Genomic DNA, 25,065 nt, shown 5'->3' with positions numbered 1-25,065 from the left:
ACCCGCGCCGCCCACTGCGCAGGCGCAGGAGCCACCTGCCTCTGGGGCTCGGGTGCTGTGGCATAATCCTTTCAGTGGACGGTGAGAAAAAGATGTTCACGCGCCTGTCCTCCCTGTTCACTACTGTGAGGTACGAGGCGCCGGATGGCTCTAGGGACGAGCCGTTCTATTCACCGCTGAGACGTACCCACGACTGGTGGCCCAACACTCCTCTTTACCCTTTCCCCAGCGCACACATTTTTTTAGGTTCTAAAACCTAAAACGTTTTTAAGACATTGGAGGTTCACCTAGAAGAGAATAACAAGGCCTCGGGCCTGAAAAGCAGGTCATAAGGTTTGTTTGACTTTGCTTCGTGTGGGCTGGGAATTAGTCATCTGGCGGCTGGCTGGCTGGAGAGCTGAGGCCCCGGTTAAGAGGAGGGCCCTGCAACTCTAAGAGCAGGGACTGCACTGTGCGAGAGCTCAGTGGAGGGAAAGGGCGTTCAAGGCCCGGGAGAGGAAATGGAATGCCGCAATGACCCGGAACTCTGGCGCTGGCCAGACACCTCTGATCTTGGGCAAGTTATTTACCCCCTCTACACCTACACTTCTCTTCTCAGTAAAGCAGATATAACTATTTACTCAGTTCCCCTAAAACTATTAAAAGAGAAAAATGAACAGCCCTGGGGCACAGTAAATGCTCAGTAAATGTTAGCCCGTAATTAATAACAGTAGCTACCGTTTACTGAGTCCTGACTATACGCCAGGAATAGTAATTCTAGCTCTGTCTGAAGTCAAAGGCCATGTTATGTTGTTACTATATCTTCTGGCCATTTGAAGCCTGGGAGAGGTGAACAGAAATGTGCGGAGGGTCTACAGATGGAGGGAAGGTTGTTAGTACAGGCCTAGGACTATGAGACCATGAAACATATTAGTACGGTTGACCCTTGAACGGTACAGTTTTCAACTGTACAGGTCCACTTATAGCTGGTTTTTTAGAGTGCTGTACTGTACATGTATTTTCTCTATGATTTTCTTAGTAACATTTTCTTTTCTGGAGGTTACTTTATTGTAAGGATACGATATTTAATACATATGTAAAATATGTGTTAATTGACTAGCGGTAAGGCTTCTAGTTAACAGCAGTCTATTAGTAATTTAAGTTTTAGGGAGTAAAAAGTTAGAAGGGATTTTCAGCTGCTTGGGGGTCAGCGCTCCTAACCCCTGCATTGTTCCAGGGTAATCTCTAGTTTCTTATAAGATTAGGTCAAAAGAAGGAGAATGAGTATGAATGCCAAACTCAGGAATAAGTTTGAAGTAATTGTGTCTTCATTTAATTTGGAAAAGAGAAGACTTCACAGCATAAGATGTCTGAAAAGACTTGTTAGTTGTCATGGTTCCAAAGGGAAGACTTTTATTTTTTATTTTATTATTATTATTATTATTATTATTACTATTACTATTAGAGTAAGAGAGAGAGTGCCAAGAAGTGGAGAGGGGCAGAGGGAGAGAGAATCCTAAGCAGGCTCCGGCTCAGTGTGGAGCCGGATGTGGGGCTCCATCCCACTACCCTGGAATCATGACCTGAGCTGAAATCAAGAATCAGATGCTCAATCAACTGAGCCACCCAGGTGCCCCCCTCAAAGAGGAGACTATTAGAAAATGAATAAAAGCTTTAGGGAAACAGATTTTGACCTAACATATACATGCATGCATACATACATACACACACACATACACACATATATAATACCCACCCATGTGCCCCCCAAATGGATTTCTCATTTAAAGAAAATATTTTAAGCCCACTATGGACAACATGCTGTGCTAAATCTGCCAGAACTGCAGAATGAGCAATGTGGAATCTTTACTAGTTGTGTATAAACTTATCTATTTTATCCCTATCTTGTTTTTGGTGACATTTATTTATTACCATCTGGAAAGTTGGTCCGGATGGGTGACAGCAAGAGGTCCATGGGGGAAGGAAAAAATTTAAATAGAGTAGTTTGAATACATGACCGCTGGACAACCACATTATGTATGAGATACCTTATATGTAATATTGAGAGAAGATCTTCCTTATCCCTCAGCCATACTATTTTGGAAACAACATCTTAAATGCATCTGCCACAAAATTTCTTGCGTGGATTTATTGGACATCCAAGACTATGAAAAATTTATTCTCCCTTTGTTTTATACTACATTATTTTACTAATAATCAGGCACCGCTATCCCTACAAAACATTTATAGTGCTGGAAATTATTAGGTTTATTCTTTTAAATACTTCAAAACATTAAATATTCAACATGATAATGAGACAGTGATGAGGGAGCATGGGACAAGCTGACAGCAATCCCCACCTCCCGCCCCTCCACCCCCCAGGTGGAATATGTGTGATATTCCTTGTTCACTTCTGGCTACCCAAGAACAAAGGAAAGGGGTTTAAGTGCTTGCCATGGTGACGTGGGAAACTAAGACAAATGAAAAATTGAATTCCCTTACTGCCTACAGTCCATTGGCAAGTCCTTGAAACCGGCAGAGTAACCTCCCTCTAGGATCTCAGCTGCCTGAATGATGACACTTTGCTGGGGGCAAAAGGGAATCTTGGCTTAACATTATCCCAACCTTGAGGATCCTGTAAGTCTACTTTAGCATATAAAAATTCCTTTGGAAACTTCTTTCTCTCAACTCCCCCAAGATATGCTGGCAATCATACTCCAAGCTTATGGCCCCCTGATAGAATCTGAAGGGTCTCATGACTGAGGTTTTACTAAATGGTAATAAATGGCATTTCCCTAGCAACAGCTAGCCCCTCAAGGTCCTGGAAACTTTGCTTCCAAAATTCCTTAGAGAATTACTCTAACCCTGACCCCCTCCCAACCTGAAGGTATATAATGAGTTACCTGTCACTACCCCAAGTGCAACTAACTCTTTCCCCCCACAGGTCCTGTCCCCGTGCTTTAATAAAATCACGTTTTTGCACCAAAGGCGTCTTCAAGAATTCTTTCTTGGCCGTCAGCTCTGCCCCCCCCCACCCTGTCACCCCAAAACTTCATCAATAGTGATAACTAGAAACGGTTCTACTTTATACACCATCAGTTCTCTGAACTCTCAAAAAAGAATTAGACTAGTGAAAATTTGTAGTTTTTGTAGGGCTCAAAAATTTAGTGTGCTTTGGGAAACAGGGAGTTAAAAATCTTTCGGAAGTTAACTTGGTATAAGAGTATGAAAAGCCTCTGTTGCTCTAGTTCTAAGGAAATGCTCTCTTTTTTTTCTAATAAAGCTTTCCGCAGAAGACAAACTCTGTACACAATAAACAAGGTAAGTATAGGACAGAATTACTGCAATTCACTAGCTCGCAAAAAAAGTTATTCATTTTGACATGTAAGGGAAACTTTATTTCTGAATGTTAAATGTGCTTCAAAGTGCTGATCTGTTAAAATTCCATAAAACAAGCCTCGAAATGCAAGTCATTTGTGCCAGCTACGAGTAAATAACCAAAGCAGCATTTCCAGAGAGACTGGGCAAAGGACAGAACTAACCACAAATCAGAAAAGAAACAAAACCTAATCAGGTGTTAATAATTCACCATAGTTACAGTTTTTAAGACCAAAGTAAAAAATACAACCATAATTTGTTTACATTTGCTTTTGTTTTGAGCATCTCTACATTAGTGTTCAGTGTACATTGATGTGGATAGAAAAATCAAATGCTACATGGGCTTTTTCTTAGGTTAGAACAGTAATTTTAATGTGTAAATTTGGATTTTATTATTTTGCTTTCTCTATCTCTGCATTATAATCTCCTAAGGAAGAACATAGGGATTGGTTTATTAAACATTATGAAACATTCACATCTTACATTCTAGCATCTGTTTTGTTTGTATGCTTTTTGTTTCCTGAGCACGCTGTAGTAACTGTTTATGCGAATTCCAAAAGAGCAAAATTAGAACTTTGGGGAAGTCCAAAAATAACAGGAAGCACCCCGTTCTGTTAAAAACACTGGGCTTAGAATCAGAAAACCTGGGTCCCCGGCCCAGTTTTCTCCTGGTAGCTGAGGGACTTTTCCTTTAGCACTACAATGGCCATGTCAGTGCCTAACCCACCCTGTCTTATAATGTAAATATATGAATAAACTGAGGTAATGTGGGAAATTTAATTACAAATTAAACTTCTCTGAGGTTGTGAGGAATTACTCTTGTATCCCTATCAAACAATCTGGCGCTACTAGTACATGGTATTTCCAGAACTTGAACATATTTGTCTTTCTGGATGATCAAGCATGAAATCAAATCTGATTTGGTTCAGAGTCATTTCTCCAAAGGGATGTAATCATCTTAGTATTCTGAATAGTTTCCCCTAATAAGACCCCCTGCTTGAGTAACACATTCCAGTGAAGAGTCTGGGCTTCTAGTGAATTAGACTGTGTATTATAATAAACTCATAATTCGGTTAGTATATATAGCATGCCCCAAGACATTTTCAGGCATTATGAAGACTTGAAAATTATTCACAGTTGCTTTTCCTTTAATAGTAAGGCAAAACGTGGGAAAGATTCCTAAAGAAATTGACAGAGAATTACCGAAAACTTCATGAGAAGGAAATTAAGACATATTTCAAAGTAGCTTTTTACGTCCTAGTGATCATTTATTTGGTTCTTGTGTCTCTGACTATGAATAAGCATACTGAAAGAAATGGTGCTGGCTCCACAGGAGATCTCTCAGGATCTCTCCGCCTTTGGCTGTTTATGGAGGTGAGATTCAAATGTGCTCAGATAATGAAAAGGCTCTGAACTCATTTCAGAGAAGAAATGTTTTGAAATGTGAGTGGAAACATAAATAGCAAATCATAGCATGCATATTATGAGCCCCTTCTTTATTTTTTATAGATTTTTAATTTTTTTTCATATTTTTGAGGATTAGAAAGGTATAAACTATTTTTACTATTACAGATAGTCATGGAAGCACCATTAGGTGACATTGGCTATAGGTGAAAGGAAACCAGAATTTTTGTATTAGTATGAGAGGCTAATTTATTATTGCATTTAGATCTACTGACCATGTGAGGGAGTAAGAAGTTAAACAGCTGTATCTAGTTCATCTCTGCATATTTTAATCCAAATATGGTAAAGGGCAGGGCTAAAGGAAGGGAGTGTCCCTATAATAAACAGGGCTCAGAACTTGTAACAGAATATTAAATTATACTCCGCTCAAGAGAACTCTGCACTTTGCACTTTGGTTAAAGTACCATTTAGATTTAAATCTCTAAACTTTTCTTGAGAAATTAAGTTCTATTTGATTTCTTCTTTTCTGAATTGCAGAAATCAGGTAAAACTACTTGACAAAAATGACTTCTTGTCATGTTACTGAAGATCCTATAAAAAAGGTTGCTATCTTTGGAGGAACTCATGGCAATGAGTTAACAGGAGTATTTCTAGTTAAGCGCTGGCTGGAGAATGGCACTGAGATTCAGAGAACAGGGCTGGAGGTAAAACCATTTATTACCAACCCAAGAGCAGTGAAGAAGTGTACCAGATATATTGACTGTGACCTGAATCGAGTTTTTGACCCTGAAAATCTTGGGTAAGACTACATTTTGTGTTGTAGCATGTGTGCGTGTGTGTGTGTGTGTGTGTGTGTGTGTGTGAGAGAGAGAGAGAACACGTATATGTAGCACATGATATACGTATCCGTACGTATAGTCGCTGTTGTGAAACAGATCACTTTCACTTTTAATCATACTCCGCTATGAAGTACTCAATTACCTAAACTGGGCCTCCACATGCTCTTTTATAGACTTTTAAAAGTATCAGACTGTTCTTAACTGATTTTCTTTTTAAATGCATTCTGTACAGACCAAGACAATAACAATGGTTTTTATTTTTAAATCATATCTTTAAAAAAACAGATTTAATAGTCTTTTGTATTATATTAGTTTTGGCCTGTATGCTTGCATACATATTTGTTAGCTTCCTAGGTGGTTTGCTACTATGTTTTTATACAACTATATTCATGGCAGTAATAAAGTTCTAGTCAAAAAAATTGTAATATTTCAATTAATATTTGTTGAATATGAAAAAGTGAATAAATACCCATCATCAAAAACCATCACACCACCTTGTGAAATGAGGAGTAGACGTACTGGCTTCAGTGGTGGATCCCTGAGAGATAAAAGCACTTCACTTGCATATTCTGAATTTAAATTGCAGCTGGTTCATAATACATTGCATGCAGTGTATGCAATAGTAACACTCTAGGTATTACAATATAATACATAATATAAATAATGCTAATTGTTTTTGCCTTTGTTTACATCCTTATAGCTCCTAGTATAGATATATAGGCCTCTTAGTATTTATTTTTCACCACTTTCTTTTATTTACCTAAAAATATTATTAAACACCTACTCTTCACGGGGCACTGTGCCAGGTACTGTGGGAGTACTATGAACAAAATGGTTTCTATCCACAACGAGTTGGAAAACAACTGAGATGGAACATGTGCAAAGGAACAACTCACACAGCAGCCACTGCCCTGTGTACTCATGTTCTAATGAAGGCTAACTTGAGTTTACAGAGTTACTTAAATTTAATCTCACAACAGATCAAATACAGTTACTACCTTTAGTACAAATATGCCTCACTTTATGAAGTAGATGTTTTAGGGAGAATTATACATGAGTCACATTTTGTGTATCAAAGCATATTTTTACTAGCATACATTTTAATTTCAGGAATGCTTTGTCTTCATGACTGAGGTTATGGTGATATAATTAAGATTTTATCTATTCACCTAGGGGTGCCTGGATGGCTCAGTCGGTTAAGCTTCTGACTTGGGCTCAGGTCATGATCTCGCAGTTCGTGGGTTGGAGCCCCATGTCGGGCTCTGTGCTGACAGCTCAGAGCCTGGAGCCTGCTTCGGATTCTGTGTCTCCTTCTCTCTCTGCCCCTCCCCCGCTCATTCTCTCAATCTCTCTCTCTCTCTCTCTCTCTCTCTCTCTCTCTCTCTCTCCCCCTCTCCAAAAATAAATAAAACATTAAAAAAATCTTTTTAAAGATTTATCTATTCACCTAAAATAGCTTTTAACTAACTCTTATAAGAATTTGTTGAAGAATAATGCTTTTAGTCGGCATGTTAACTTCTTAAATAACTCTGAAATGGACTGGGGTGGGTTTTCCTATTATGACCATCAGTAGTATGCATTGTCCGTGAGAGCAGTCTTTAAAATTAAATTCGCTTTCTGCTTCTTATACTTTAACACTATTCAGAAGCTAGGCAGTTCTCTCTCAGGGTAGTTATCACACTTATAAAATTTAATTACCTTCTCCTGACTTCCCTCTCCCAAATTTGCTCCTTTTCCTATATTCCCCATCTCAGTAATGTCACCATTACCCATCAAATCTTCTATGGAAATCAACTTAGAATCTTCCCTGTTCCTCAAGCCCCATGTCTACCAAGTTACTAAATCTTCCCGTTTATTCAAGCATTGAATATTTTGCAATCCAATACTCCTCTCCATTTTCGCTACCTTATTTCATTTCATCTGTGGACTGAGTAGCCTCCTAAAGAATCTTTCTTCATCTAGCCTTACTCCAATCCTTCCTGCCATTGACTCAGTTTAATAGCAGCCATAGGGATCATCCTGACAGACAAATCTTATTATGTCCTTCCCCAGCTGAAAATTCTTCAAAAATCTATCTGGCATAGATTTAAGTAACTTAGTGTGATTAAAGTGCCTTTTAGGATCTTGCCCCTGCCCATTCCTTCTGCTTCATCCCTTGAGACTCTTCCTATGAGACCTGGGCCACGGGCATGAGAACTCAAAGTGTCCATTATCTTTCAAGACTTCAAGCCTTGGCTCTGAGCAACTGGGTGGTTAGTGATGCCATTACCGACATGGGGGAGAATTAGAAGCAAATCACTTGGGTGTAGAGGAACCTCACTGAGTTGTTTCATGAATTAACGTTTAAATATTTATTTTGAGAGAGAGACAGAGCATGCAAGCAGGGGAGGGGCAGAGAGAGAGGAAGAGAGAGAATCCCAAGCCGGCTCCCGGCTGTTAGCACTGAGCCCTATGCGGGGCTCCATCTCATGAACTGTGAGATCGTGACCTGGGCCAAAATCAAGGGTCTGATGCTTAACCAACTGAACCACCCAGGGGCCCCCATGAATTAACTTTTAAAATGCATACCTATCCATTAGGAACTATGGTTGCATATAATAAAAACCTGAAAACAGTGGCTTAAGTAAAGGTTTCTTTTTCACAAATCAATCTGGAGCTTGGCGGTCGAGGGCTGGTTGTAGTGGTTCAATAATAACATAAGCGCCACAGGTCTCTTCTGTCTTCCCACTGCACCTTCCTTAGTATGCAGCTTTTGTCCTCATTCTTTTTGCTTTATGGTCAAAAAATGGCTGCTCCACCTTCTTGATTGCATTTTAGGCAGGAATTACCCAGGTTCCAACTGTAGGTCCCTTGAAGACACTAGCAAAAATAGTCAGGGAACAGAAATAGATGGAAGTATAGAGAAGTGGTTGAGTTAAACCATTGTTTAATGAGGAAAAACAAACTTAAATTGTCAACATATACAGTAAGGGGGAAAAAAATATCCTAAAGAGTGAGGAGAGGTAGAGACTGATTTGAGAATTCAATAAAAACCTCATCCCAGAAAAAAAATATGTATGCATATGCCTGCAAAATTTTGCATTTTTGTGGAGTTTACAGACTTTGTAAAGCTTACCCTGGACCATAATGGTTCCTAGGACCTCAATTAGAATCCCTAATTAGGTAACATGATCACCTAAGTTTACTATTTTTGTGGACTAGAATTAGCTAGAGGACAAAAAAAAAATTTGTGTGTGTGTTTGATAGTCTAGCCCCAATAAATAGCCCAGTGCACATAACTATTTAAAAAAAAAAACAAAACCAAACTATTGATTAAATTAATGAATACATTTTGTTAAACATTGAAGTCAAATGGTGAATTCTGTTTGAAATGTCCTCCCTGGGATCAGCCACATGAATGAACTACTGTTTGTGAGCATGCCGATGCACCATTACATAAAATCAAATGGAGAAAAAAGAAGGAAGTCTTTATTTATGAAATTTTGAAATAAGTTTCCACTTGACTTACAGATTTTTCATATTAAAGGTTTGGCAACTGTTTCCTTATACACTGTGTTCTTATTGTATGTTTAATGTTATCTTAGCCACAGATGTTGTTAAATCTTTTTCTTTCTGCTAATAACAGCAAAAAAATGTCAAAGGATTTGCCATATGAAGTGAGAAGGGCTCAAGAAATCAATCATTTATTTGGTCCAAAAGACAATGAATATTCCTATGACATTATTTTTGACCTTCACAACACTACTTCTAACATGGGGTGCACTCTTATTCTTGAAGATTCCAGGAATGACTTTTTAATTCAGATGTGTCATTATATTAAGGTAATGTCAATGTTATTAATTAAAATTCTTTTTTTTAATATTTACTTATTTGGGGGAGAGCTCAAGCAGGGAGGGACAGAAAGAAGGGGACAGAGGATCTGAAGTGGGCTCTGTGCTGACAAGCTGACAGCAGCGAGCCCCATGTGGGGCTCAAACTTATGAACCGTGAGATCATGACCTCAGCCGTAGTCAGATGCTCAACCAACTGAGCCACCCAGGTGCCCCAGTGTTATTAATTTATAAGTTAGCATGGTACCTGTACTTTTAAGTCAATTGTAGATGTAGAGCCACCAGAAAAGGGTTGGAAGAGGGGGTCCAAGAGAGATGAGGGAGTGGGAGGAGCGCACCAGAATAGAGGTGGTGTTGACGGCAGGAGAAAAGTTGAGGAAATGAGTAAAATAATAAACACAGTGAACAAAATAATCAAACAGTTGCGGATTCTCGTGTTTATAAAATTATAACTCACTTATCCAGACAGCCACTAAACCATAAGCTGTTTGGTAAAATCAATACCCACACTTAAAATGGTGTAGTTGACATAGCTCAATGCTAGTTTTAGAAAGCTTGAGAAATAGTCATTTAATATGACCAAAGACCAGTGATAAAAAGGCTGGCTCTTTTTAGTTCTGCCCTTGTCTCCATTTGACTCAGATACCCCAACACATGTCTGTTCTTTCAGTACTTGTATAGCTAATCATTTTAAGGCTCAGAAATTTACAAGATGAAAAATTCAGCAATCCAGGGCTGACAGCTAGAGGAAAATTGCTAGAAAGTAACAACAAAGCAAAAAACACAAATAATGAACTATGTGTTTATTTCTGTATAATAGCTACTCTTCCGTCCAGAGGGCCAATATGCTTAAGTGGAAGGAGTTTGACCTGTGTATCCAGGAGAACCTGGGCTTATATCCTCGCTTTCTCATTCACTAACCTTGGACAAGATACTCCACACCCCAAACCTTGCTCTCCTTGTATACAATTGGCATAATAACACTTACCCATAGGAGTGTTAAAAGCCTTAAATGAGATACAGCATTGAGCCTTATACCTAGCAGACAGTAAAGATTAATTGTTAACTTCTGTTTCCCTTGAGTTTTTGACAATAACTGGCTAGCAGTTCTGGTGGGAGATCATAATGCAATGATTCTTTTTGCTCATTGAAGGGAGAGTTGAATGCTCTGGTTACCGGGCATAGAAGCAGCACGGCTGACAATGTTATCAAAATCCAGAGGCCTTATCTTGAATTCTCATTCAGATAAGTCGAGGTGGGGGGGGGGGGTTACCTAACATCTGTACGGACCTGGACCATAAGGGTAGAAACGGAATTCTTTATGAGACCTATACTAAACTAAATAGGAAGTGTCACCAGTGGTGAAAACAAAAATAGCCAAATCCATTGAGAAGCAAAATTTATTTCATACATTTTTTATCATGGTTCTGGAGAATTCTTTAATGTACTTTTTGCCCAGAAAGCTATGTATAATTCAATTTTATATGTAATTCATTGATGTGTTTTCAAAGCTATAATAATAACACTGAATTTTAGAGTGTTTCATAAAGCTGTCTTACCTTTGTATTCTATTACTTAATTGATGGAGTAAAGCATATTGAAGACATTATTGACTCTCTAGTGGCAAAGAGAACAAAGCATATGGTCTTTACATAATAAGAAAGATGTTTTAAATTCTTTTCAGACTTCTTTGGCTCCATTACCCTGCTATGTTTATCTTATTGAGCATCCTTCCCTCAAATATGCGACCACTCGTTCTATAGCCAAGTATCCTGTTGGTAAGTCATATTTCCCATTGTCACAACTGCACAAAATATGTCCTGGATGAAACTCTGAGACAATTATTTTCTGGAGAATATTTATAGCTACCTTGCTTATCATTATGGCTTATAATTGTCAAGTAAAAGCAAACTAACTAACTCCAGGCATGCTCTAACTATATCAAATGTCCTCAGTTTCATTGAGCAGTTTCTGCATTCCAGGAGAGAAACAGTGAACTGAGGGAACTCTAATCTTTTATAATATGCAGTAAACATGCCTGCCCTTGTGCCTAGAAAGAGATCATCTCTATCTTCCAAGACTGTTCACTGTAAAAACATTCTTGAAAAATAATCTGGAACCAAGGCAGTCAGTGTCTTACTGGCAAGACATGCAGAAACACCAGAGACCCATAAAAAATCTTTTCCCAACTTTCCTCTTAGCACCTGTTTTGTACTGTCTCCCAAGAGTTGTTTGCTATCTATCCACTCACTCGTTTCCGTGTCAGTTACTGAGCTGTGAATGCATCTTTACCGTCTGGCAAGTTCCAATATGGAGGCTTGCACACTCAGTCTCTTTTTTTCTATATTCCACTCTCTTTCCTGAATGACCTGCTAGCATAATTTTTGCACAACTTAAAATCCTTTTTTGTGAGATCTAAGATGGTTTTAACCAAGAGTAATTTAATTTCAAAACAAGTTGTCAAACAGTATCAGCAAATTTAAAGTTATCTTGGTTATTTAATTGTTGGTAATTTTGGTGCATAATCGGGGATCTGTTGGGGCAAAGGTAAATATCTAAGTATAGGTAATTATTCGAAATAAACCAAATGCTTAACAATGAATGATAGAGATCCTGTTTTTCTGGGACACCAAATAAAGCTGAAGATTTCCACACTTTGAAAAAGCATTCTTGGTCTATGATATTTGTGGGGAAATGCTGCTCTTAACTAGAACAAATATCTACCAATATATTTGCCCCTTTTTAGGGCCAAGCCTTTCAAATATTTCAATATGATAGAGTACTAAGATCATCATAAACAATTAGAAATACTGTATGTTATCCTGCCAACTTCATTAATTTGGAATATTTTTATACCATCCACTCACTGGGGGGAAAATACTTAAGCTCAGACAGAAACTATCTCCAGCCCAACGTTTTACAATATATCTCTATTGTCTCATAGAAATTTGCTCTAGCTTCTACCAGCCTCCAAAAGGACCACCTTTGTATTCTATTACCAAGGCAGCTGAAATGTGGCAGGATCATTCTAAGTAAACTTTATTGTGGAAAGAAGCTGTTTTCTGCAGCCAGCCTTATGATCATTCACAGAATCTTCTTCATTTTCTGTCTCTGTTTCTCTGTCTCTCTCTCATGTGTGTGCATGCACACACATACACACACACCTACACACGTGCACACACACACAGAATACTCTAGACAGAATCTTCTCCTAAGTTAACTTTCCCAGATCAACCATGGCCTCATTTGAGACTCAGAAGATTTAAGTTTATGACCACTACTTCTTCAGCTCCACTTGGGACTATGCTGTGGCTATTTCCTAAAACTTTAAACATTCTTCTCTGACACAGGATCTTGTGTCAAGGGTAATTGTTGGTTTAGAAAATATGGCCACCCTGTTATCTTCCACTCACAATCAGGAAGGAAAAAATCCTTCAGTAACTGACTCTTCTGACTCAGACACCCTCTTCTACCAATCACAGCTGCTCTCCACACCTTCCATCTCCTCTCCAAACAATATGTACAATCTTTTTGGCTGCACAAAGCTCAAATGGCTTAAACAATAAAACAGATTTATTATTTTACATTACAGCTCAGCACATCGTGAGGGGCCAGGTTCTTCTTATCTTTTTAGTATACCATCTTTAGTGGAGTTTTTTAGCAGCCCCCATGGCCACAAGATGTCCACTGTAGTTTTAAGCATCATATGCCAATAATACAATATCTAATGGGTGAAAGAAAAGTCTTAGGAACTCCCTGCAGACCTCTGTTATAACCACTTGTTCAGAACTGGATCACATATCCATTCTTAAATCAATCACTAGGATAATGGGAGTACTATAAACGACTTAAACTATTCCATATTTACACCTGGGCTGGAGAAAAGTTCACTTGCCTGGAAGACTGGATATCGAACCAAAATCAGGACTCTATCAGTAAGGAAGAAGTGGAATGGCTTTTGGATGGGCAACCAATAATGTCTTCTACAACACACATATAGACATATCCTTGAACATGTTTTAACACATGTGTACAAATCATTTATACACAAAATGCATACATTAACCACATTTATACCACATACTTAAATGTGTGTCCAGACGTATATGCAAAAAAGCTAAGCACAACAAATAAAAAATAAATGTCAAATACAGAAAGATTTTGTGAATCAAGAAATAAGAGAACTGGGTAAAAATAGAATGGGTGAAAAAGAATGGATATGAATGGATATGAATTGGTTAGAAAAGAATGAATGATATTATTTTTGATAAATGGGGGATAACTGTATGGGAGACTGGAACAGGAGGGAGGTAACTAGATATTTGGTTTAGAGAGACTGTTTTGTAGGTGTGAGGATGGATTGTATTGGGGTGAGAATAAATGAATACAAATTAATCCTAGGGAAAACTAAAACTATTGCACTATCACATTAGAATTAGTTGTTATGTTAAGGGCGAGAATGTTGCTCTAGGGTCACCTAGATGGTCATGTTAACCATCCATGGAACCAAATCTCTGTGACTCAAATAGATGCATTTCCTCCTGTCAAGACTAAATGTTGACAATGTTGATAATATGGCAATATTGAAGGATATTTAAGCAAAAAATGACCCCAAGATCTTACTACTCTAATACAATTCTTTGATATTTTTTCATGTTTTCTCTCAGTTTTTATTCACTATGCTTATAATGTGTACATGTAAATCTTCTGCTTTTATGTTTTGCCTAACATTGTCTCAAATATTTTCCATGATGCTACATGGTCTACCTTTTTAATCATTTTAATGATGATATTCTAGGTCTTAATATATGAACGTGCTCAGTTGTCTAATATATTGTAATATTTATATAAATATTATATATACCCCTTCTGTACCGAGGTGTAGAAGTTGGTCCCCAGCCTCAAGGAGTTCTGAGAGCCGATATTTTGGATCAAATGAGAAAAATGATCAAACATGCTCTTGATTTTATACATAATTTCAATGAAGGTAAGTAGGAGGCAGGAATTATTTCCTTGTTAGTGTGTGTGTGTGTGTGTGTGTAAATCAGAAAAGTGAGATGAAATGAACACACATAGTGACCTAACCACTAAACGCTGATATAGCAATTGTCAAATTTGCCATGCTCATGATATTAGATGTTTTTAAAAATGTTATTCACTTCAGCCATTCCTCAATGACCAGAGTAGACACATTTAAGCAAAGCAGCTACTAACAAATCTCCCCAAATAAAATCCTCATTTTCTGCTAATCTACACCGTAAACAGCAAAGAACCACTAAGAAATACAAATATCCAATAAGCGCATGAAAAGATGTCCAACATTACTACTAATCAGAGGAACACCAGTTAAAGTGAGAAAATATTTTCTCCCACCAGAGTGGGCAGATATTAAAACCTGATAACATTAACTGATGGTAAGTGTAGGAAAAGAGGGTGCTCTCATTCCCTGCTGGTATAAATCCAGTAAGGACACTTTAGAGAATAATTTTTATAGTATCCACTCCTGAAAATGCACAAATCCTGTGACCCAGCAAGTCCATACCTCAGAGACATGCAAAAGCACAGGCACACCCGCTGTGTTGTCACATGCAAGGGCGGTCATCAGCATCATTGTAACAGCAAGACAATCGAAATGACCTGAATATTGATCCATTGGTAAACAATTAAATAAATTAATGTGAAAAGATCTTCAAAATACATTGTTAATTACAGAAAGCAAGCTACAAACCAAAACATACAGCACTATACCAGTTTGCTTCAGAATAATAATAATAAACACTTGCTAGAATACACATACATATATATGAGGAAAAAACAGGTTAATTTTATTTTAATTGTTTTCAAGGTGAACGATGTATTTGCATATTATTTGTGTAATTAAAAACAATTAAATGGGGCTGGTGGCAGGATGATATATGGAAGTCTACTATCTGCTCATTTATTTGATAAACCTAAAACAGCAAAAAAATAAAGCCTATTGATTATTAAAAAATAAATGTACTTGAAATTTAAAACTAAAGTATAATTGAAATAAAATTAAAGAAAGCTGAAACTAATATAACACTCTATGTTAACTATACTGGAATTAAAATTTAAAGAGTTAATAAAATTTGTAAAAATTTAAGAATTCCTGAGAGAGAGAGAGAGAGAGAGAGAGAGAGGGACATCCTACATAAATAATTACTCCAGCAGGCTTAATTGGAATTGTCGTTGAGGAATGAGTCATTATAGTGACAAAGCTGGAGAATAGTTCAGTGTCATGGGGGAGTATAATTCCTTAACCTCAGATTGTGCACCCTACTGCAGTCACAGGAATTTCTTCTGTGCTTGGGAATCCTTTGACTCCAGAGTCATAAAGACTGAAGATCAGCTTTTTACCACCTATGTCTGAGAACCGGTTCTATAACTGTCTCATGCACCTGGTATTGGGAAGGTCACCACTAATTGATAAGAAACCCTTCCGATAGTAAGTGGGGACTACCTTACATTAAGGAACAGTGAACCCAGGTACAAGACCACAGACATGAGAGGAAAGACATGTTTTTCAAATCATAGTCCATAGATTCCTATCCCCAGGGGTGGGGATCTCATGGCTGTCTTGTAGCTCCAGGACAGGCACCCCTACCTCTGCTCCTACCAGACCAGTTCTTCTGTTTTATTGCTCTTCCGTGTAACGTTTTCTTTAAGCAAAGGATCCCGCAATTCAAAAATTTTAAACCACTATTAATCTTGACTTTCCAGTTTGGTGGATTTCTAACTAACATGGAAAGAACACCATTATCCAAAGAATGCTGACAAAGAGATAACCACCTAGAGAAAAACTCTCTAGAAATGTGCAGAAGAGCTCCATCCTTGGCTTTGTGCTACTCAAAATTATTACTAGTAAGTTGGATGAGGATATATGTGACATGCTTATATATAAATGAAAGGTGGCAGGAAGCTTGCAGGAAAATATCTGTGGTTAGAAGGTAGATCTAAAGAGTGCTGACAACCTTTAACAATTGTGTGAGGCAAATATTTTAGGTTAACTACATTTCAGGTTCAAAATTTGCTTTTATGTTTAAAAAAAAAAATCCCAGAATAAGGGAAGTGATGGTGTCTTTTCTGCATTGAATAAACACCACTTGGAGAATGTGAATAAATTCTGAGTCCGTATTTCAGGAGGAACCTGTATGAAGTAGAGGTTAGCCAAGGAGAGAATTGAGAAGGCTGAAGAGTTTAAAAACCATAATATAAGAGCCATCCCTAAGATGCACGTAGAACTTCAGTTTACAAAGTATCTTCACATATAACCTCACGAATGTGACATATGTAAGTAGAGAAGAAGAATTCTTAGGCCAGCAGAAGGAGACTTTTTATATTAGAGTTTTAGACGTGTCATACTGGAAAGCAGCAATTAGACATGTTTTCTGTGACTCTGAGGACAGAATAGAATCAGTGGGATGAAGTCACCTAGAGACATAAATGTCTGATTAACAAAGCTGACCGACAGTGGAATGGACCACACTTTGTGAGGCCATCCAAGCAGGAGTAAGATGATCACTTGGCCAGAAAGACGTGGAGAATTCTCAAGCACTGATGAGGTTAGGCATTTGAGCCTTCTTCCAACTGTGAGATTCTAAGTAGCAAACTTAGAATGCTTCTTTACGTTCTACCACTTTTTTCTGTCCTTCTAATAGACCTTCTGCTTTAAAGAGATGACACCTGATAAGTTTCTATCTTCCCTTTGGAAGATGGAGTAGATTGTAAAAATGCCCACAAATTCTTCCCTTCCCTGTGTCCGTGTTCTCACAATGTGGTGTTTTAGATCCTTCTGCCAAGAAATGGAGTTTATTTCCCTACCTCCTGAATCTGGCTTGGCCACGTTACTTGTTTTGTGCCGCAGAAGAAACTCAAAAAGGACTTGCACACTGGAGCTTGCTCTCTGCTCCTCCTAGGAACCCTGTACTGCCAGTATGTGGATCAGCCTAGCCTAGCCTGCTGAATAATGAGAGGTTATGAGGCGGAGAACTCAGACACCCCAGCTCCAGCTGCCAGCCTGGCAAATGCCAGACATGAGAGTAAGACCATCTTAGATCACCCAGCCTCCAGCTGACCTACCAGCTCACCACAAATGCATGAGCAAGCCAGTCAGAAATCAGAAAGCCAGCCTACACCGGGGGAACTGCCCAAACATTCCACAGAATCATGAGCTAAACTGGGGGTGGTTGTTTCACACCACTCAGTTCTCGGGTAGTGTGTTAAGCAGCAAAAGCTAACTGATACAGAAGTGATCACAGGCTATCCACATTCCAACCCGGGGCTGCACTTTCTGTTCTAAGGACAAAGGAAGAGTTTCCTTTGAGTTGCAACCATAGCACACTAAGGATCCTCTCTTGGATGAAAATTCATCCGGTTTACACAGAGCTGCCTGGTGTACATGTAAACTACTCCCTTTACACGTTTCTGGGCATTGGGTTAATGTTGCCTCATCTTTGGAAGTCAGGCTGCCTGCATCCTAAGGTCTCACATACTTAGTTAAGAGAAGGAGCACCATGCTGAAGTCACCTAACCTGCCGGAAGTCCCCCTGAGGATGTGCGGTCATAGAATGTCAGAGCTGGAAGGGCCCTCCGAGATATTGTCAAAACCTTCGTTTGACAAGTAAAGAAAGTGAGCCTCCAGAAGTTAAGCATCTTGCTCAAGATTACACAGCTAGACTGAAGCCCAGGTGTCCTGACTCCCAGCCTGTCGTGGCTTTTCAAGTTCTGCTTTCTGCCTCTCCCCATTAGTGTACTTGTGGATGGTGTACCAATAGGAATAATTTGAGAACCTCTTTTGGCTGAATGTTGGTTAAGAATATCCTTAACTTAAAATGGTATGTTCTCCCTGTAACTGTCTTCCTTTTTGGGGTGTTGTTCTTCCCTTAAAGTTTCAACTTCCTTTTTTTCAAGAGATGCTTCTTAATCACTATTCATACACGTTGTTTTCACTATAGGAGAAGAATTCCCCCCCTGTGCTATTGAAGTCTATAAAATAATGGAGAAAGTTGATTATCCTAGGAATGAAAATGGAGATATTGCCGCTATTATCCACCCTGACCTGCAGGTAACATTTGCTGTTTCTTTAAAGTATTCAAATTAATGATGTCTCACTTTCAAATAGAACTTTACAATTCATAAACCATTTTACATACATTAGCTCGTTTACCTGCATTACCTACATTTACCCACATTAGCAGTGTAGGTAAGGTATTCAGACCTTCGTTCAATAAATATTATTGAGTATATCCTCTGCTGGCTCTGGGGATACATCAGTGAATATGGTCTATACTCTCATGAGATTTATAGATGTACTAAACTCTAAACTGTGGTTTAGAAATCAAGATAACCAGATGCCATAAAAGAATAATGAAGTGGGGAGGAAGAGGTCAGACAAGGCCTCTCAGGGAAGGTGAAATTCCTGCCCAAGTGCAATGGACAGGAATTATTGTGTCTATTTTATCATAAGAAAACAGGCTCACACAGGTTTCTAGTTATGGAATGATTAAGTCACAGAGTAAAAAGGCACAGCATAGGGAATATAGTCAATGGTATTATAATAGCGTTGTAACTACACTTGTGGTGAGCACAGGTAAGGTATAAACTTGTCGAATCACTATGTTGCACACCTGAAATTAATGTAACATTGTGTCAACTACACTCAAAAAAAAAAGTTGTTTAAAGAAAATAAAATTTAGATCTTCCCCATAGTCTTACAGCTATCAATGGCACATCCAGAACTAATGTTCTTTGCAGTTGACCACATTGCTGCCACCTCCCTGTGATCACCACTGAATAAGTTAGAGCAAAACACTCAGAACCTCCTTCTCTGCGGTGTTTTCTACCACCACTCCCTGACTCTCCTCAGAACCCCAGTATCTGCTCCTTCTCTGGTTTGATCAATAATGGCATAGTTAAGGGGGGAAAAAGGCTCTTGGGAGAGCATAGGAGATTGAAATCTAGAAAAGGCAAAAGCAAGGAGAAGCAAATATTCCAAAAAGCTAAAATATCCATATCAATTGTGAGAACCCTATGCACCCTCAGACAGATGGAAAAGACTTGGCAGATTATCTAGTCTGGGGCTTTCAACTCTGGTCATACATTGCCTAGAGAGACTTTGAAACATAACAATGCCAGGATCCCACTTTGAGATAATCTAATCTTACTGGCCTGGGTAATCAGAGTGGAAAACTACTGAGGCAGTTCAGACTCCGATCTAATGACCCTAGTAATAGTCATCCAGACTTACAACTTAATAAAATAAACTGTCTGTAGACAAGTGGAGCAAATCCTGCTTTCTGCCTTAGTGGGATCTGGGTGGAAACCAGAAGAAGGAGCCTTAGGCAATGTTTTAAAGGAAAGAAATATAAAGATTGAGGGAGAGAGGAAAGCACTACAGGTAACAAAAATAGCAAGTACAAGAAACAGAGGCCAAGGTGATGATGTCATAACTGGCTACAACACAGGATTTTTTTTAAGATTTGTATTCCTCAAGGATCCTTGAAGAGTACAAACATCATCCTGGTGAAGCAGAGAAGTGAGGTTAATGAGATCAGTAACAAACAGGGTTTGTGGTAGGTCTTGAAAGGAAGGACAGTATTGATTTGGTTGCTCAGTATTTACAAGGAGTGAGTGATTCACTAATTATTGCAATAAATATATTTGAGAGGCACCTGGGTGGCTCAGTCTGTAAAGCGTCTGACTTGGGCTAAGGTTGTGATCTCACTGTTTGTGGGTTCGAGCCCCACGTAGGGCTCTGTGCTGACAGCTCAGAGCCTGGAGCCTGCTTCAGATTCTGTGTCTCCCTCACTCTCTGCCCCTCCCCCCCTAGTGCTCTGTCTCTGTCAAAAATAAATAAATAAATATTTTTTAAAAAAATACATATATTTGAATGACTACTAAGCCTATCCTGGGCCCTGAGGTTCAAGATAGACAAGATCCCTCACGGAGCTTCCATAGTAATCAGGGGATAATGGACCATGAATAAGTAAACAATACATAAACCAGATCATTTCAAATTGTAATGAGTACTATAAAAGAAATGAACAGAATAATAGAGGCTAACAGAGGGTTCCTATCAGATGGAATGGTCTGAAAGAGCCATCTCTTAGATGATGGCATTGAAGCTGGAGCCTGGGCAATGAGAAGTCATCCACGTGGAAAACAAGTCCAAAGGCCCTGAGGCTAGAACAAACTTGGAGTGTTTGAGGAATAGCAAGACCAGTGTCCATGGAGATCAGGGAGCGAACACTGAGGATAGTTGATCCTGGAGAGAGAGACATAGACAGACACCTGCTTGTGAGTCCAGGTTTTATTCAAAGAGAGACAGTTATTGGTCATGGATGCTCACTGGAATGACCTAGAGGATGTACTCCCAAATGCCCGAAGCCTATTACAAAAGCACTAAAGTGGTGCTTCTCAAACTCAGGCCACAGGAGAATCACCTGAGGAGCTTTTAAAAAATCTTGATTCCCAGGCCCCTTCCCTAGGGATTCTGATTTAGTTCCTCAGGGTGCACACAGGAAATCAGTTAGGCTTACCAGGTGATTTTCATGTGGCTCAGGTTTGGGTATAGTTATATCTATAGTTATATATTTAGATACCTATAGATATAGATATAGAAAGTTTATTTATTTATTTTGACAGAGAAAGAGCACAAGCAGGGGAGGGGCAGAGAGAGAGAAAGGGAGAATCTCAAGCAGGCTCTATGTTGTCAGCGCAGAGCCCGACTCGGGGCTGGAACCCATGAACCGTGAGATGAAACCATGAGATGACCTGAGCTGAAATCAAAAGTCTGATGCTTAAACAACTGAACCACCCAGGTGCCTCATACTCATCTATATTTTTTAAATAGCCCAGTCAATTATAGCGTGCAGGTAGGGTTGAGAAACTTACTGTAATGCAGAGCTTCCCAAACTTTAATACTATGCATGTGAATCTCTGGGGACTTGTTAACATGAAGGCACGTCTGCAGCGGGGAAAGAAATTGTGCTTTAATAATAAATTCCCAGGTGCTGCTGAGAAATGTTAGAAGTGCAGAATCACAGAACCCAAGACCTCTAGAATCAGAATCTGCATTTTAACAAAATCTGTACACAGTCTGAAAACATATCAAAGTGTGGGAAGAGCTGCTTTAGGGTTCTTGTGATGTGACAGCACTGGTATTTGAGGGCTCATGGTCTGGATCAGATAACTCCGTTGTTATCATGGAGAACATTCACCTTATCCTAAGACAGGCCCCAGCCCATCCCCACTTTGTCTCACTAAGCCCCATCAGAATAGAGTCCCTTGGTGGGCAGGCACAAGGACTCATTTTTTACATCCCTATAGTACAATGTCTTGCACACTGTTATTTCTTAAACTTTGCTGAACAAGATTTAACTTCTGCTAGCAACAGGTAGAACATACACTTAGGGAGACATGCATTTATTTGGCCCTTTAATATTCTGAATCTCTTTGGCAACATTCAAGGCAAACTTGGTATTGAAACAAACTCCAGTCACATGTATGCGGTATAAAAACTAAATGGGGAACTCTTAAAACTGCCGCCCAAATTAATGGTTCAGTCTCAGTTTGGCCAGATCACTCATGGGCCTCCCAACACATCTCTCAAGTATCTCTTTTGTTAGACACTGCTATAATTTGTTAGTTGTCTAGAGAGCCCGACATAAAACTTTTAAGGTGGGGAAAAAGTCTAAATGTAACTTACGTATTTTAATTGTTTCCTGAGAGGATCAAGACTGGAAACCGCTGCACCCCGGGGATCCTGTGTTTTTGACTCTTGATGGAAAGATTATTCCGTTGGGCGGAGGCAGTACTGTGTACCCAGTGTTTGTAAACGAGGCCGCGTATTATGAAAAGAAAGAAGCTTTTGCAAAGGCAACCAAACTAACACTCAACGCAAGAAGTATTCGCTCCTCGTTACCTTAAGAATCACTTCTAGCCCACCTGTGACACAGTATCTTGACAAACTCCACTAGGTTGTAAGCTCTTGAAGGGCAGGGCTGTGGCTTCTTCGACTTCATATCCTAGTACCTAGTCCAGTGCCTTACCACAGTGGGCATTCAGGCAAGTTTTTGAATGAATGAATAAATTAATGCGTATCTTCTCAAAGTATCATAGTGGACACGTAGCTTATTCAAAGAAGTGCATTTCTTATTTCTGTATAACTTTTTATATATTATACTTTGAGAGTTTAACATTCTTAACAAACAGCCTTTAAATTCAAATTTCAAAACTGAAATGGATACTATACCTTAAAAGTTATTAACTTGAGCCTAGAATTAAATGTGTTTTCAAGTAATGTATAAATGCTACTCGAAACTCATGATGCAGACTTGTGATTTTTAAATTTTTCATACCTGAATTAATGATAATATATTAAGCATCCCATCTGTAACTAGCAATAGTTGTGATATCCATAGGAGATTTGTAACTGCCCTTTTGAAGATGAAATGTGAACAGGAAATGAGGGCTGATTATAAAGGTGACACTAGGAATAAATCAAGGACCTGAATGGCCCTTTGTCTGCAGACAGTCGCCCACACAGCACAGCTGCCCCGACATGGCCCCTTGTTCTGCACTGACCTCGGGGAGCGGGGAGCCTCCTCCAGACATCTCACACTCCCCTTGGGAAGCTAACGTTCCTTCCCAACTTGGGAAAACCTGGAAGAGGCATATTCCTTCCAACAGTCGCTTCTCATTTTGAAAGAACGTGCTCGCCCTTGTTCCCAGCCAACACGTGAGGAAGTCTTTGGGCTCCGGCAGCAAAGGCGGTAAAGACAGAAATAGCAGACAGCAGCGGACACTAATGTGACCCAAAACCATGTCTCTGGTTCACAGATGCATTCTTTCAAAAAAGTGCCCGTGATCTAAATGCCCAAAATGCCTCCACACCCACGATTCTTCCCCTCAAAGGTCTTTGGGCTGAAATGCTGCCTCCCTCTCTCCCTCCAGCCCCTGCAGGAGCCTCCCTGCCTCCTCTTTTAGGCCCCAGCAGCCAAGTAAAGAGTGTTTTTATCCTGTGATTTGGACCCCAAGGAACCCATGTTTATGGTTTCAAATGTATGTACCAACCATCATACTGTTATCTGAAACAAAGATGTATGTAAATATCTCATTCTCCAGAGTAAACCCCATTAAACTAATTTCATTTTCATATTCAGTGTTTTATAAAGCACAAATAAACTGTTTCTAAATTTTTCTGCACCAATATTTTCGTACTTTGCCAAAATGATTTTTATTGGAATAAACTCTCTTCCTTCTGAATTCTGAGTGAAAGTTCAATTTATCAATCTTCCTTCTTCCACTGTGAAAGTTCCTTCGTGTTTTATGTCTGAGTCCAGTTTTTCTGGGTCAGTTTTTTCCAGATGTAAATTTTGGCAAGAGTACTTTATTTTTCTATCAAACTTTCGTTACCTATAAAATTTACAATGTAAATGTAAAGTCTTATTTCCTCTGACTCAATATTTACAGTATTCAGAGTTTCTAATTAAATGATTTTTTTAAAACCTAGAGCTATAGCCACTTTCAGTTACAGACTTGATGTTTGCATTTGTAAAATGGGGGTCATCATAATAGTGTCCCTTTCTTGGGATTACTGCGGAGAATAAGTGGGCTGATGCAGCTGAGCTCTTAGCACAGTGGCCAGGACAGAATAACAAGTCATTGAAGTTCAAATTCCTAACACAAGGGCCCTTTGTGATTTGCCCCTCCCTCCCCTACAACCTTTCTAAATGCATGGCCCTTCAGGTCCTCTCAGTTCTGGTCCGCTTCACATTGTTTTATTCCTATATGCCTTCACACAGACTGGTCCTCCCACCCAGAATTCTCTCCCTCCTTCCTCTGCTCCTTTCCCCCATTCAGCCCTCGCTCTAGCTAATTCCTACTTCTCGTTCAAAATGCTCCTCAACTCTCATTTAATCTGAAAGCCTTCTTGGCCTCTGCCTCTTTGCCCCTTCTGCTTCCGTCCCATTTTGAAGATACTACCGATGTCTTTTCAGTATCTGCAATCTAATAAGTGCCCAATAAGTGTGCTCAAACATCCCTTCTCTGCTGAAGCATCTTCATAATCCACCAATATCCCTATCTTCTCTTTGCCTCCTCTCCTTCTTTCCCAGCCACATCCTCAGTATTCCCATCATTCCCAAGTGAAATTTACTTTTCTACACTCTTCAGATGTCACTACGTCCCAAAGGATGACACAGGGAAAAATACACCTTTTTAGCCTGCAACCCCATTGCAAAAACAGGGAAATGTTCACATGTAATAATTCTCCTGTGTAAAACCTTTTAGTAGCTTCCCCTAACCCTTGATATGAAATCTCAAAGCCTCACGACAGCTGGACAAGTCCTCTGCCTACCACTCCACCCCTATTTCATGTCACTTGTCCCCTTGCTCCCAGAAACTTGGCCACACGGACTTCTCCATCCTCAGCTGCATCAAGCTCCCTAGTAACTTGAGGTCTCTGCCCACATTGTTCCCTCTTCTTGAAACCCTATCCCACCCCCATAGTCCCTTTACCTGGATGAGACCTATTCTGAAATGTGACTGAGGCCACTCTGTTATTCAAACTCATTGGCACTACTGACTCGCACTAATTACTAAACCTCAGGGAG

General features: G+C 39.3%; 1 protein-coding gene across 3 annotated transcripts; it reads left to right on the top strand.

Moving 5' to 3' along the window:
- Positions 1-49: 49 nt before the first annotated feature.
- Positions 50-23,716, top strand: ASPA (aspartoacylase). Of its 3 annotated transcripts, none has more exons than XM_007076150.3 (8): positions 50-130; positions 3,263-3,300; positions 5,299-5,560; positions 9,226-9,421; positions 11,115-11,208; positions 14,310-14,417; positions 18,406-18,515; positions 22,181-23,716. In XM_007076150.3, exons 3-8 carry the CDS (start codon positions 5,325-5,327, stop codon positions 22,376-22,378), a joined length of 942 nt encoding a protein of 313 aa, XP_007076212.1. In that variant the 5' UTR covers positions 50-130; positions 3,263-3,300; positions 5,299-5,324; the 3' UTR covers positions 22,379-23,716. The 3 variants fall into 3 exon arrangements, with proteins under 3 accessions (XP_007076212.1, XP_042822118.1, XP_007076213.1); XM_042966184.1 differs by lacking the exon at positions 50-130 and adding an exon at positions 259-333; XM_007076151.2 differs by lacking the exons at positions 50-130; positions 3,263-3,300 and having other exon boundaries at positions 5,200-5,560; positions 14,316-14,417.
- The last annotated feature ends 1,349 nt before the right edge of the window (positions 23,717-25,065 follow it).

This window comes from Panthera tigris, chromosome E1 (assembly GCF_018350195.1).
Source record: "Panthera tigris isolate Pti1 chromosome E1, P.tigris_Pti1_mat1.1, whole genome shotgun sequence".
Classification (NCBI taxonomy): domain Eukaryota; kingdom Metazoa; phylum Chordata; class Mammalia; order Carnivora; family Felidae; genus Panthera; species Panthera tigris.
Note: the sequence above shows the minus strand (reverse complement) of the source record. Positions and strands in the feature narration are given on the sequence as shown.

Excerpts from the sequence above, each read along its gene's own strand:
- ASPA (XM_007076150.3), top strand. The coding sequence starts at position 5,325 with ATGACTTCTTGTCATGTTACTGAAGATCCTATAAAAAAGGTTGCTATC. Across the intron at positions 11,209-14,309 it reads TATAGCCAAGTATCCTGTTG|GTGTAGAAGTTGGTCCCCAG; the intron begins GTAAGTCATATT and ends TTCTGTACCGAG. Across the intron at positions 14,418-18,405 it reads TATACATAATTTCAATGAAG|GAGAAGAATTCCCCCCCTGT; the intron begins GTAAGTAGGAGG and ends TTTTCACTATAG.